The sequence below is a fragment of the Anomalospiza imberbis genome, chromosome W, assembly GCF_031753505.1.
Source record: "Anomalospiza imberbis isolate Cuckoo-Finch-1a 21T00152 chromosome W, ASM3175350v1, whole genome shotgun sequence".
NCBI lineage: Eukaryota > Metazoa > Chordata > Aves > Passeriformes > Viduidae > Anomalospiza > Anomalospiza imberbis.
In genome coordinates, this window is record NC_089720.1 from 5,968,597 (window position 1) to 5,984,101 (window position 15,505).

General features: G+C 44.2%; 1 protein-coding gene and 1 long non-coding RNA gene across 2 annotated transcripts in view; one reads left to right on the plus strand and one right to left on the minus strand.

The window, feature by feature from the left end:
* The window catches only part of LOC137464251 (transitional endoplasmic reticulum ATPase-like), a 50,715-nt gene extending 37,829 nt beyond the window's left edge, over positions 1–12,886 (minus strand). Inside the window, exons 1-5 of the mRNA XM_068175553.1 lie at positions 12,728–12,886; positions 8,196–8,307; positions 6,064–6,236; positions 3,075–3,217; positions 1,443–1,573 (exon numbers count right to left, since the gene is read on the minus strand). Of these exons, the coding sequence (XP_068031654.1) occupies positions 1,443–1,573; positions 3,075–3,217; positions 6,064–6,236; positions 8,196–8,307; positions 12,728–12,744 (576 nt within the window). The 5' untranslated portion in view covers positions 12,745–12,886. The remainder of the gene's footprint in view (positions 1–1,442; positions 1,574–3,074; positions 3,218–6,063; positions 6,237–8,195; positions 8,308–12,727) is intronic.
* A 181-nt stretch (positions 12,887–13,067) lies between these two features.
* On the plus strand, positions 13,068–13,782 carry LOC137464264 (uncharacterized). The gene is made up of 2 exons (XR_010994141.1): positions 13,068–13,457; positions 13,543–13,782. It is a non-coding gene; the product is annotated as an uncharacterized lncRNA (long non-coding RNA).
* The last annotated feature ends 1,723 nt before the right edge of the window (positions 13,783–15,505 follow it).

Below are 15,505 nucleotides of genomic sequence, written 5' to 3' on the forward strand. Positions count from 1 at the left end.
GTGACCCTCTGATTTGGCTAGCAAAGATGATAAGACAATGAAGCCCAGCATAAAATATACTTATTCCTTAAACTGTAAGTGGTATTTCTAACTACCTGACATACCCTAGCTACCATACAGTTCTCCAACACAGTGTTTTCTCTTGGGATTGACTCAAATTAACAGAAAATGTTACAATCCAGATGTGCAGATAAGACCACCTGTAACCAACTCTTTCAGTATAGCTCTACAGCATCCATTCATTTGGCTGTCCAAATTTCTATTGGCCTTAGTTATCTGTAACATTAGGCCACGCTAAAATAAAATAACACAACCTGGAATCTCAGAGGGGCTCAGTCCGAGTCCCACAAACTGGAACTACTACACTTCAAGCAGGTTGCTCAGGGTCTAGCCCTACCAAGTGCTGAAAGTCTCCAGGTCTGGAGGTTCCTGCCCTCTCCAGGCCTTGTTCCAGGGTTTGGAGAAACCTTTTTCCATTGGGAATTTTCCTTGATCCAGCTTGTGTTATTGCTTCTAGTCCTGTCCCTAGGTGCAGCTCTCGGGAGAGCCTGATTATCCACACCTTCCTATCAGGCAGTTGCCAGTAACCCTGAACTTTTGCCTTCCCTTCCTGCTGCATCAACCCACTCCCAGCTGTTCCTCATTCATTCTGACCTCCAGCTCCCTCATCAATTTTGGTGGCCTTGGCTGAACTTGCTCCTATCTCTGTTGTATCCTGAAGAACCCAAACTGGACTCACCTAGTGCCCAGGCATGGCCTCACAAGTGTCAAATAGAGGTGATTTTTTTTGAAAAGGCAGAGCTAACTACAAACTAAGACTCACCCCGATCTGCAGGCAGTAAAAAGGCACTTACTTTATGAAGCATACAGCCACCTTAGCCCATTTCTGAGCTTTCCTACTCTGTAACAGTAAGGTGGTCAAGACCTGACACACAATTCACTCAGGCTGCCTCAAGCTTGGGACACTCAAGGCTATACACCTTTAAGGGACTGGGAGGAAAAAAGAAAAAAAAAACCATAATTTACATTTCAAATTTCTCACTGAAAAAGTATCAATTGCTTTCTTTTCACATAGCATGAAATTCAGCAACATTGTAAGCCCTCCCTGCTAGGTATCAAGGGAACTTTGGAATTAAAAGATTAATCTAAGTCCAGCATGAGATATATGGAAGCAGATGCAAAAGAGCTGCTGCCAGAGTATGGCATCTCATCAGCAAACCTATGCACTGGTGCTATCTCAGCATATGAGGAAGGATACTGGAAGCACATTTCTCTATCTTCAGCAGCAGCTCATCTCCTGAAACCAGAGGCTTTAATCATTACATTCAATACACAAAATGCCAAAACAGGAATTGCAAACACTGCTGCTCTTAAGGAGTGTCACTAAAACAGATTTCAGACAGAGGGGATTCAGTAGAACTGCACAGCAGGATTCTGCTCACCTCTCTTTTGATGGGCTCTCCCTCACAATGGATCACTGTGTCCGGAGCCACTATGCAGTATGGGCTTGGATCTGTCTCCACCACTTTGAACTCCACTGCACGCATCCCTCCACGCACCAAGAAGATGTCACCTATAAAACCCCACATTTCAGTAGTCTGCTGCAAAATGTCAACCCTTGTACTACCAGCAGCTCCAGAGGACAACGAAGTGTGCTACACAGGTATACACTGCTGGCATTTTAAACACTACTCTGCATTTTAAATTCAAGAGCTGCATGTACTGTGACCACTCGAGCACCATCAAATTTTGAGAAACAAACAGCAAACAACAGAAAAATAATATTCTGCCTAAATACAAAACATAAAGGCAAGTAATCATGTTTCTTTTCCATCCAGCTTCAATTTAACATTTCTAAAAATGGCAAAAAGCCTTGACTTAACCTAAATTAATTTTGAAGTTATTATAACTAGACTGGTTGTCTCCAAAAACAGAATAGTATGCGATACTGCACTATGAATCCTAGGTAAACTGGACTACAGAAGCTGGATAAATTCAACTTGTGTATATATTGTATTAGGACCTATTTGTTCCAGCAGAAGTGCTACTAGCATAACTATAAACGTATATTTGTTTTTTATGCACTTTCCCAGTTATTAATTAAATTACTTTGGAAAAAAGTGCATTTAGTCAGGGTGCCAGCTAGTATATCTAACCCACTGATTAATATGTGGGCAACTCCCCAATCCCATCAAGTGGTAGCAACTCAGGAGAAAAATCTCATTAAACTGACTTCGACCTAAGCCTTTTCTGATGCCCTCCCATCCCACGTAGCAAAAATCCACAGGAGAATGTCCTGGTGTCATCTGGGATAAGAGTTCATTTTCTTCTGAGTAGCTGGTACAGTGCTGTGTTTTGGATTCAGTATGAGAATAATGCTGATAATACACTAATGTTTTGGTTGTTGCTGAGCAGTGCTTACCCTGAGACAAGGGCTTTTCAGTGTCTCATGCTCTGCCAGTGAGGAGCTGCACAAAAGAAACCAGGAGGGAGCATAGCTGGGACAGTTGATCTGAACTGGCCAAAGGGATATTCCACACCATAGAATGTCATGCCCAGTATGTTAACTGGGGGGAATTGCCCAGGAGCCACATATTGCGACTCGAGGATGGGCTGGGCACCAGTCAGTGGGTGGTGAGCAATTGTATTGTGCATCACTTGTATCTCTTGGGTTTTATTCCTCTCTCCCTCTCTCTCTCCAATTATTATTAGTATTATTATAATATTATTAAACTGTTCTTACCTCAACCCATGACTTTTACTTTTTTTCCAATCCTCCTCCCCACTGGGAAGGAGGGAGGAGGTGTGAGTGAGCAGCTGCATGGTACTTAGTTGCTGGCTGGGATTAAACCATGACAGAGAACTATCAAGCTGCTCTACCAGCCAGCAACAGATATCACTCTTTCTTCTGAAGTTTAGGAAAAAATTAAATCCACAACAGCAAAATCTTACTCTACAGTTGTCAGTCTAATGCTCCACAGAGATCTGTGCAAGCTTCCAGAAATTCTTTTTATTTGGTATCAGGACTAGCTTGCATTCACTGCCATCAGGACTTCAATAACAGGTGCTATTACCTTTCCTGATGGGTCTGTAAGCTTCCAGGAAATATGGCTTGAGATAGACCTCAAACAGATTCCCTGTGATTCCTTCTACTGTGTCATCAATTGGTAACACATGGATACGTTTGCCATATTTCACATCTGGGCAAGGCTGGATGCTGCAACAGAAGAAAACTCCAGTTAACCATATCATGCTGGACTTAAATCCAAGTTTGGGAAAGGCAGTGATGTCTCTTCTCAGGCCAGTATAAATGCCAGAAAGGACCCTCCAAAGCCCTATGGAGACTTCCCACATGCATAAGAATGCTGACAAGGCAAAAATCATGCCCATCAAAGAGCTAGTCTTTTCAACACGTGCTTTCCTTCACTCCTTTCAGCTCTATCCAAAACTGCTGAAGGATTTTGGACTATCTCCCCCCCATCCCTGCTCTTTTGTAGCTCCCCTTTGCTGTCCCCAAGATATATTCACAAGTTACTAATGCAGCCTCAAGACCAGTAAGAGTCATGAGCTAACTTTTGTTTCAACACATGCTCTTGCATCTGGGTCAGGGCAATCCCAAGCACAAGTACAGGCTGGGTGGAGAATGGATTGAGAGCAGCCCTGCTGAGAAGGACTTAGGAGTGTTGGTGGACAAGAAGCTTGATATGACTTGGTTATGTGCACTTGCATCCCAGAAACCAACTGTGTCCTGGACTGCATCTAAAGCAGCGTGGTCAGCAGATCAAGGGAGGGGATTCGCCCTCTCTGCTCTTGTGAGACCCCACCTGGAATATGGTGTCCCCCCCAACATAAGGAGGTCATGGACTAGTTGGAGCAAGCCCAGAGGAAGCCACAAAGATGATAAGAGGGCTGGAGCCCCTCTCCTATGAAGAGAGGCTGAGAAAGTTGGAGTTGTTCAGCCTGGAGAAGAGAAGGCTCCAGCAAGACCTTATAGCACCTTCTGGTACCTAAAGGGAACCTACAGGAAGGCTGGAGGGACTTTTTACAAAGGCATGCAGTGACAGGACAAAAAGGAATGTCTTCAAACAGAGAGAGAGATGATTTACATTGGACAATAGGAAGAAATTCTTTACTGTGAAGGTAGTGAGGCCCTGGCACAGGTTACCCAGAGAAGTTGTGGATACCCCATCCCTGGAAGTGTTCAAGGCCAAACTGGATAGGGCTCTGAGCAGCCTGGTCTAATGGAAGGTGTCCCCGCCCATGGCAGGAGGGTTGGAACTAGATGATCTTTGAGGTCCCTTCCAACCCATACCATTCTGTGATTCCATGAGCTACTGCTGAACTAACTGTAAGGGAAAGGGAGTTGAGATGAAATCTTTGTTCCTTCCTCTCTTCCTCATAACTTAGAATAGAGTTCCTGTTGCTGATAAACCTGATTCTGAACAAAGGTTCTCAGTACCAACCAGGGACAGCTAGGTGTCTGTCAATCCCTTTTTGTGGAAATTAATATTTAGGTAAAGTCTGAAGGCCCCTCCCCCCTTTTTAAATAAAAATTTCAGCTATTATGTTACAATGTAGGCCAATAGCCTACTGTAGCAATACATCAGAGCATCAAGCTGTGGCAGAGGCAGAAAGCTCAAACTGGCTTTGCCAGCTAAAAAAAGCCTACGGGCAACTGCAGCTGAGCACGCAACTTTCATATGTTAGTTTGAGACTATTAGGAGATTCTTTAACTACATGCTTTACAGTGAGGATATAGCAGAAGAGTAAATGAAAAGACAGACTGACCCACAGAAGGAAAACAGCTGACTACAAGCAGGAAGCAATTAGTGCATGAATCTGGATTTTGGCAGAAACCAAGCCAAAGAAATTAACACAATAAGTACTTAAAGATCAGCAAGAAAAACTGAGGGCAAAAGATGTGAAAATTCTCTGACCCTTGCAATGAAGCCAAGACAATCAGTAACACATCTGAAAGGCTGAGAACTATTACAGACAGTCCAAGCAGAGACGGGGATAGCACCAGCTGAACTGTCACACTAGAAATTACTCCAACAGTAACCTCATATAAAGTAAGGATTCACCTTTATTTTAAATCCACAGACTAGCTCAAAACACTGTTCCAACTACACTAATGTTTAAAACTTGCATTGTCTAATGGTAGAGAGATGGGTGGAACAGACTTGTCCCTCTCTACAGTTCATATGAAACACATTTTTATTTAAAGATTATTTCATATATCACCCCAGGAAAGTCTAGCGTCAGAAATGAGGTTCCAATTTTCCCAGAACATGCACAATATTCCAGATTAGAAGAATGCTCAGGAGAAATAACTGTCTGCTCTCACATATCTAAACCTGCAAATTAGCATTTTTATGTTTAAGAAATGCTGACATATTCTTTTTTTCCACTCCCATCACAGAATGGAACCTGCCTCCTGTAAGCCAAAATGTATCCTCCAATGCTTTCTCACTACCTTCTGCAAGCATTGTACAAAATTCCTGCAACACTTCAAGCATTCCTAATTTTAAAACTATTTTATAACAAAAATTGGTATATAAACAACCTTCAGGGATTTTTAATATGGATATTTGACTGCTTTAAGTTTTAACTTCTGTTTGTTATAGTGCAGCTCAGTGCTTGAGCTAGCCATACTATAAGATCAATTACAATGTTGCTTACTAGTTTTCAGTTATCTTGTGAACATAAAAAATTTAGATGGAAAAAACTTGTGAATTCATTTGACAATGTAAATTTGGGAAGAATACTATGACAACAGTGGGGTAATTCAACTACTTAATGACAGGACAAGGGCTTGTGAAGGTCCCGAAGAGTCTTCAAGAATCTTAGTATTAATCTGAATATGCATACAGCCAGAAAGACATGCAAAAGTAAACTGAGATCCCTGATGTAAGACACACTTGATAACATTTCTGTGACCTCCTCCAGAAGATGCAAGAATAATTCCTGCAGAACCTGCTACGGACCAAAACAATTCAAAGCCAGGGCACAAATTATTTAGGCAACCCAGGGATACACAACAGTTAACAAACTAGTCCTCACCTGATGACATCACCCAGGCGCACTCTCAAGTTGTTTCGAACAACCCTATTCATGCGAATCTTCTCATCTGAGCAGGTATCATCTGACAGAACAATGCAGACTGCTTCTCTCCTCTTCTTTCCTTTCAGCAGGACAGTGTCTCCTCTAAACAGCTGCAGTTCATCCATTTTTGCCTGTAACCAATAACAGCATTAGAACAAACTTTTGACAAAACAATTGAAGGAAGCAGTTAGTGACCTGCTGAGCCCCTTACACCCTCACAGGTCTATGGAGCCAGATGAGATTCACCTGAAAGTACTGATGGAGCTGGTGGAAGAGCTCACCAAGCTACTCACCATCATTTATCAGCAGTCCTGGTTAACAGGGGAGGTCCCAAAGGACTAGAGGTTGGCCAATGGGATACCCATCTGCAAGAAGGGTTGGAAGGAGGATCTGGGGAACTACAGGCCTGTCAGCCTGACCTCGGTGCCCAGCAAGATTATGGAACAGATCATCTTGAGTGCAATCACACAGCAGATACAGGACAACCAGAGGATCAGGCCCAGCCAGCATGGATTTAGGAGGGGCAGATCCTGCATGACCAACCTGAGCTCCTTTTCTGACCAGGTAACCTGCCTAGTGGATGAGGGAAAGGCTGTAGATGTTATCCACCTGGACTTCAGTAAAGCCTTTAACACTGTCTCCCATGGCATTCTCCTGCAGAATGCTGCAGTCCACAGCTTGGACAGATGCACTCTGCTGGGTTAAGAAGTGGCTGGATGGTGTGGCCCAGAGCATAGTGGTGAATGGTGCTGCATCCAGTTGGCAGCCAGTCACCCGTAGTGTCCCTCAGGGATCAGTGTTGGGCCCAGTCCCGTTTAATATCTTTATTGATAATCTGGATGGGGAGATCAACTGCACCCTCAGTTAGTTCTCAGATTACATTAATTTGGGTGTGAGTGTGTATCTGCTGGAGGGTAGGAAGGCTCTACAGAGGGATCTGGACAGGCTGGATTGATGGCTGAGGCGAATGGTATGAGGTTCAACAAGGCCAAGTGCCAGGTACTGCACTTGGGTCACAACAACCCCATGCAGTGCTACAGGCTTGGGGAAGATTGGCTGGAAAGCGGACCAGTGAAAAGGGACCTGGGGCTGCTGGTTGACAGCAGATGAACACAAGCCAGCGTGTGACCAGGTGGCCAAGAAGACCAATGGCATCCTGGCTTGTATCAGAAATAGTGTGGCCAGCAGGCTGAGGGAAGTGATTGTTCCCCTGTACTTGGCACTGGTGAGGCCATACCTCTAGTACTGTGTCCAGTTTTGGGCCCCTCACAAGAAGGACGTTGAGATGCTGGAGCATGTCCAAGAAGGGCAAACAAGGCTGGTGAAGGGTCTAGAGAGTCAGTGATATGAGGAGTGGCTGAGGGAGCTGGGGTTGTTTAGCCTGGAGAAAAGGAGGCTCAGAGGAGACCTTATCACTCTCTGCAACTCCCTGAAAGGAGGTTGTCGCCAGGTGGGGGTTGGCCTCTTCTCTCAGGCAACCAGTGACAGGGTAAGAGGAAATGGCCTCAAGCTGCACCAGGGGAGGTTCAGGTTGGACATCAGGAAGAATTTCTTCACGGAAAGGGTTGTTAAGCATTGGAACAGACTGCCCAGGGAAGTGATAGAGTCACAATCCCTGAAAGTGTTTAAGAAACAACTGGACATGGCACTTAGTGCTATGGTTTGGGTGACATGGTGCTGTTTCATCAAAGGTTGGACTCAGTGATCTTGGAGGTCTTTTCCAACCTTAATGATTCTATGAATTCAAGCATTTGAAGGAGAGCGAGTTGACTTTGAAGGATTACATCTTAGAAGCGATATACTAGATCGACAAAGACGGGTTTTCACTACACTAGTCAAGATCTACTCCTAAAGCCAGACTAAAGGCATGAGCTCAAGTGAATCCTAAAAGTTAGAATCAGAATGTATGTTATCATTTATTAATAATTATTATATATTATTATTTATTTAACCCACCTGCCTCACTTGTAACTGCTGCAGCTTCTGACACAAATACTTAGATTCATGTTGCAAAATTAGATTTCAAGTTAAAAGACAACAACAGCTTGCAAATTGTCAGAGTAAATGCTTTGCTTTTATAGGTGACACACCTGGGACAGTGACACAACACTGTTGTCTTCATTGATGGCTTCGTCAACAATTAACCGATTAGGCCTGTTCTTCTGCTTCAGAATAGCAGTTGATAAGTCATCAGCTTTAGAGCTGGGAAAGAAAACAGAAGTTAAGGAGTCCAAGTGATATTGCTCCCCCTTTCACACCCACCCCTGTTTTGTTCACCATTTTCTACAGGTTTCTTTGTTGTCTGGTCTTTTAGAAACTATACTTGTTTGCAAGTGTCCTGGTTTTGTCTGGGATAAGAATTAATTTTCTTCTCAGTAGCTGGTACAGTGCTGTGTTTTGGATTCAGTATGAGAATAATGCTGATAATACACTAATGTTTTGGTTGTTGCTGAGCAGTGCTTACCCTGAGACAAGGGCTTTTCAGTGTCTCATGCTCTGCCAGTGAGGAGCTGCACAAAAGAAACCAGGAGGGAGCATAGCTGGGACAGTTGATCTGAACTGGCCAAAGGGATATTCCACACCATAGAATGTCATGCCCAGTATATAAACTGGGGTGGGGGGGGGGTACCTGGAAGAGGAGCCAATCTGAGTTTGGGAAGGGGATCTGGCATCAATTTGCTACTGAAATGGATACAAGCTATGAAGCTATCTATAAAAAGAAGTGGTCAGTGAGATGCTACTGACTCTAAGATGCTTTGCCTAAAAGAATTGGTCAGACTCATCTGAAATCACATATAACTGCTACCACAGAAACAAAAGTTCAAGTCTATTTAGTGTCAAATCCCAGATAAATAGGAGAATTAAAGGACAATGCTGTAGCTCTCCTGACAGGAAGAGTTGTAAGAGTTTAGCCTGTCAAAGCCTATTAGTTAAACCTAGCAAGCCAGTAGAAATATTCAAGTGCTCATGAAAAATGGGGTTTACTTTTTTTGGATATAAGCACCTTTTTATAACACCTTCACAGGACTCACTGCAGCTCTAGCCTACTATGCCATAAGATATGTGACATAATTCATTTGCCTTGACAAAATTGAGCACACCAAACAACAAGGAAATGGAAGAAAGGCAGATTAATTTATTTACTTCAAAATCGAATATAGCAAATAGTTCATTTTACAAAATAAATATGAACTTGAACCAACTGATTCCTAAGGAGCTCTTAGAAGTTGTATATTAGCCAGTCACAATAGCAGCAGATTACTGTAACTTGCCTTGGTGGGCATCTGACTACTCTCTCAAAGCAGTCCAGATGTGCCAGTGACTAAGGTCGAAACAGAAACTTAGCACAGTTTGGCTTGATTCTCACCAAAAAAAAAAAAAAAAAAAAAAAAAGTCTTCCTTAGTCCTAAGCAAACAGCAAGCACCAACAAAGAGTAGGAAGCTTTGCGGACAATAGTGCTGGATGTACGCTTTGGCTCCATTTTGCTGTTTTAGGGACAAAATAACCAGAAGAAATCAAACCTTGAGTGGAAGTGGCAGAGCAAGCAGCAACACAGCATAAACACAGACTGTATCAGTAGTGCATCACTTGACATGTTCACTGCATTTTTAAAAGCCACCTTTTCCCTCTCTTCATTAAAGAATGCAAGAGGTGAGAAATCAACATCCATCCCTTTCAATGACCGTGTGAGATGTTACAGATTCATTTTCTAAACCCAAAGAAGACACAAGAAAGGCTATTGGATACCTCCAGGGAGGAGCTACTGAATTCATTCCATCTTAAACCTAAAATATGGTCCTGGTAAAGTCCTAAAAGGTCTGGGATTTCCAGGAAAACTGAGAGTGCAACAATAAACCAATATATCATCAGGCCAAACAGGATCTTGTGGTTAAAACAGTGGATAAAAACAACCACCTACTTGTAAGAACCTTGCCTCAACATTCCTGGACACTGGAAATTAATTTAGCATGTATATTTTAAAACTTAAGCTAAGGGACACAAAAAAAAACAATTTAGCCTATTCAAAGTGTAAATGCAAATAATATCCTTCTGCACATGAAATGTGGATCCAAAGGCCTTTTGATAAGAAACCACTGCCAGACTTCGGCTATATAAGTCATAACTGAAACTGAGCAGCTGTCCCTCAGGATGCAGAAATTGCTGTGCAGCCTAAAAAATGGTCTGGGATACAAGATAAAAAGAGGAAGAGGAACTGGGCAGCAAGTGGAAGCTTTTGGACCAAAACTTCCAATAAATCAAAAGTTGTATTATATATATTTGGAAAAAAAGTTCAGATACCTTTGAACACACAGCAGTGCTGAAGAGCACAGCAAGATGTCCACTTAGTTCTGCTGAGTGTGAGAAAAAAAGTTTTAGTACTGAAGAACTGAATCTGCAGTTTCCTAAGTAAGAAGCAAAACTGGATCAATGTTGTCAGTACATTGCTGCACTTAAAGCAGTTTAAAAGCTCGGAGGCATTAATAATGGAAATAAAGCTCTCCAAGAAACACAGCATGTAAGCATCTAAACGCATGGGGTCAGCTTCAGTTATCTGACCTAATTACTAAAAAGAAAAAAAGGTGTTAGGAAATTATGACAGCTACACAGGAAAGTGATGTTATTTCTCTTACAGACAAGAGTAAGGACTTTGACAGACAAGCACTACCCATCTTCCAATAGCAATTTAGAATATTATTATCACCATTTGCTATCACTGCATCTCTCCTGGGGGTTCATAAAATCATAGAATGGTTTGGATTGGAAGGGATCTCAAAGATCATCTAGTTCCAGCCTTTAGCCCTGGAAGTGTTCAAGATCAGGCTCGATGGGGCATTGAGCAACCTGGTCTAGCAAAAGGTGTCCCTGCCCATGGCAGAGGGGTTGGAACTACATGATTGTTAAGGTCCCTTCCAACCCAAATCATTCTGTGATTCTACAATTACATCACTTCATCACTTTTCTGTGTCAGAGCTTTCCTTGTTCAGCATGTGATAATGCCCAGAGGCTATGCATTGTGGTAGACAGTATGAAGACTGAGATCAGAAAGTAATTAGTGAATCTTCTGAAAACAACCACCAACCTTCGGAGCTCCACATAAAGTAGGGAACCAACTTGTTCCTGCATGTCTATGTTAAATATACAATGAAAAGTCACCAACTCAAAATTATTCCAGCTTTAGTAACAAAAGTGAAAACAGTCATGCCTCCTGTATGCTGGTGAACTTTTTTATCAATACCCTCATGAACTCACATCCTAGATAAAATCTGTCAGTGTTCTTTTACCACCCTGAACATCCTAATTACAGTCTGAACTACTTTCTTTGGGTAAGTATTTAAAAAAAATCCCTTGAAGTAAATGAGTGGAATATCTGATGATTGCAGCCACTTTACTGGAACACCACATGACAAGCAGTGAGTTCATACCCATGCTCAAGATGCCAAATTCTCAGATACTGTTTCAGACAGGTATACACACAAATCCAAGAATTTTTTCAGAAACACTCTATTAGGTCTTGCAGTGCTATACTCTGTGCTAAAGCTCAATTCGAGAAGATGGCTGCCAACAGCATTGACCCAAAAATTGTAACTAAGTAATTGTTTTCCAGTTGTACAGGAACTTTTTTTGATTCCTATGTGGTGAGAACAACTTTGCAAAAACATAATTTTTTTAATAACACTGCTCACCTCAGACTCAAAATACACCTCTGAGACCATCACTTCCATCACAAGCTCTACCACAGACCTTAAATTCTTGGCACACCTTGCTGAAGCTGACTTAATAAGACCAAGTGGGTCTAAATTGCAGAAGTTGGAAAAGAAAAGGAGAAGATAAACCATAGACACTAAAGGGACTGAAAGAGCATCTGGTGAAGCCAACAAGTCACTTGAAGTATTCTTGGATTTGGAAATTAGCTTTAGGTTTTATTTTTACTCCTCTCAAGGGACTGTGAAGTGACTTGCACACGTGGACTGGGCACAGAGAGGCCAGTATTACTCAACTGGCTTTTGAGGAGCACAAAATATGATCCTCAGCCTGGAACTGAAGACAGTGAGGCAAGACACTAGAGACAAAAATATAACTGATTGCTTCAGCTGCCAGAGGGGCTAGTCCGGTACAACAAATCTTCCTCTTCCAATGCCAAGTCTCTTCCAGCCCCGATCCGAGGCCGCTGTGGACCTGCGGGGAGGAAACCAGGACACGCCTCTTCCCCCTCATGTCCCAGCCAGCCGCTCACCCCAGCGCTCCGGGCTCTGGAAAACAAAGCCTTCCCTGGATGAGGCCTAGCCCAGGCGAGACGGCCCCGGCCAGGCCTCACCCCCCATTACTCAACACTTCCCGAGGAGGCCCGGCAGGTGAGGGGCGGCGGTACCCAGGGCCCCGCTGCGGACAAGCTTCTGGCTGGGCATACACGAAGAGCAGCCCATCCCCCTCCTGGCCCCACCCCCACTTCCTCAGAACCTGAATGACACAGCGGGATCGGGAGGAAGATTGGGCCCGCCGTCAGGCCCAGCCTGGGTAGCGTCGCGCGAAAGCGAGATAAGGAGAGCTAGGCCGAGCCGGGCCCAACGCCACCGCAGCCGGGCCTAGGCCGCGGCCTGCCGGCGGACGGCCCACACTTACTCGGATCCTGAGGCCATGGCGCTGAGAGGAAAAGAGGTGAGGCGGCCGGCAACAGCTCCTTAAGACGGGTGACGGTAGGTCTCGGACAGACTCGCAGAAGCAATGGTACGTCGGGACGCTTCGCGTTGACTGAACCTCAGAACCGACTCATCAGAAGAGGAAACTCCGCCTCGCGCTGCCTCACCCGCCTAACAACAGCGTGCGCTGACCAATCGGAAATTTCGTCCGGCCACCATCTCAGCCAATCGGAAAGGTGGAAGCGAGGGGACGAGGAAAAAAAAAAAAAACGCGCACTCTCCCTCCTCCGCCCCGCTCCTATTCTCTCCCAATCATCACAAGCCAATAGCAACACCCGTCAGCTAATTGCAGCGCCTTCCTTGCTGTGGCTGTTCTATAGGGCAATACGGGTCGAGCAGCCAATGGCAAAAATCTACCAACGCGAAAATCCAGGCGGAAAGTCCCACTACGACAGCCATCTGAGCTACCCTCGCCTAGCGATTGGCTAAGCACCCGAGGAAAGAGAAACGTGTGGGAAGGACTGTAGACAAGCAGGAGGGGCGGGAGGTGAGTGCTCGAATGCGCTTTGCGCGCCCGGGCTCAGCTGACTGGACCGCGCGCCTAGGTTCGGGCAGTGAGGCAGGTTTGGACCCGTAGAAGGTGATCTCTGCTGCCTCGGCGAGGCTTTGTGGGGAACATGCCCCAGAGGCTTGATTTCCCCCCGAGTGAAAAGGTGTGTGTAGGGACCCAGCCCTTCCTCTCCACCCAAAGGTACCTATAGGACTCCTTTCCTCTTTTTTTTTTTTTTTTCTTTGCAGGTTTTTCTTTTCCCTGATTGATTTTTTAGGCAGGACTGGACTGCCCCACCAGGCCCCACTGCAGGACTCGTTCCTAGCCGCTTGTCCCAGCACAGACCCTGTTCTACCAGGGGGCTGAAGCTCTAGTTCCCCTTGAACCACCTGAAACAGCCATCCCACAGCTCTTCCATCACCAGCCACCCCTCCACAACCACTTCTCGGTCTGTTTAGGCACTCATCCTCACCTGGGTGGCATTTCCTTAGGGCTAGAAACATTGCTGCAGCCACGTGGCATTGCATCTACAGCCCCAGCCCTGCTCATATCAGGAGGAATCAGACATGTACGATGCTGGCAGGCACTGCCTTGTTTTCTCCTAGATGCTTATGAATAATTTAATTATCTGGTGGTCTCTTCCAAGGAGCCGACTAGTACTTAAACCCTGCCTCCTCTCGTCTGCCCTCCTTTTTTCAAAGCCCAAGTAGTAAGGTGGGACTGAAGAAGAGCAGCCATAAGGCTCTTCCAGCCTAGATGAGTCTGTCTGCTGAATTAAACCTCTCCCAGCAAGGTGTTTGTCGTGGTTTAGGAATGGTACTCCCCAATTTGGTGCCCCCACCTAGACTCTCCCAAACCACAGGCTGTTCACTCTCCCTCCTGTGAAAAATGCATATTTTATGATTGGCTTTTCACAAATATTAAATTGAATACTATATGTATTATGTTATATTGATTAGAAGTGCTGTATTAACATTTTAATAGTATGGTATATGTAGTTTTGTAGTTAAAATAGAACCTATGTATGTGGGGGTTTTTTTTACTAACTCAAGCAAGAGATGAGATAATGAAGAAACTCTTCACACAGAGATGACAATGATGGGGGCCCATAAAGAATTACTGCCTCCTTATCGGAAAAGACAAACATTCTTCCACCTTCTCTCCGTCTTTATGGAACCACCAGGATTAAGGGGAAGAAGTTGACAAAAACCAGAAAAGTTCTTTATTTGCAAGGAATTTATGCATCATGTATGAGATGTATGAATATGCAACAGGCTACTGCTTTTAAAGATTATTCCTTTGTTCACAAGGCATGCTTATTGGGCTTAAGTGCCCGAGAGCATCCGGACATCCGTAATTCTTTGCTTTTTATTGTCTTGTAATTGTCCTAACTCTAAAATTTCATTACTTTAATTGTATTACTATTTTTATAACCATTTTATTATTATTAAACTTTTAAAATTTTAAAAACCAAGTGATTGGCGTTTATAACAAATGGTAGCAGAGGATGGTTCCTAACACCTCTCTGCCGGTGCCTTAGGAGAGTCAGAGTGAGAAGACGCGTCCTGCCCTGATTAGGCAGCCTCGCTCTGCTCCCCTGGTGCTGCCGACAGATGCAGGTTACGATCCGATGGACAAAAGGAGACAATAAAGCAAAGAAAAGGGAAAGGATTCCCTAAAACCGCGGTAATTAGCCCCTAAGACCAAAGTGTACACGAAGAACAAAGACCCAAGGACAAGGGATAGGTAAGTATTTGTTGGGATGGGGTGGATAAGGGGGGATGAATGTGTGTGAATGAGAGGCGGGCTGGTTACCCCAGACCTGCTAAGTGAGTGCAGTAGTCTCCCATGCTGCGTTTCCGTCTTTTTCGCGAGAAAAGCGGCCAGTACAGAGACGAAGCGAATGATAAAAGAGTGAGAGAATCCCCCCGGGGAAAATTTAGATTGGGTCTCGGGGAAGGAGTGGGACCCCTTGGAGAGAAGGAGCCGAGGGTGTTCCCGGTATAATCCATTGGGTAAAATAAAAGGTAAAAAGAGGGTTTTCTTGGCATAATTAATTGGAGGAAAAAATTCAAAAGGTAAAATGTGTGGGAGGGGCCCCTAGAAATTCTGCTTTGGACAACACAGCTAGATTGAGGGATATCCAAGAATACCAACACTGGCCAGTAACACCTATTACCCTGTGGGTGGGAGCTTAGGCAAAACCCACAA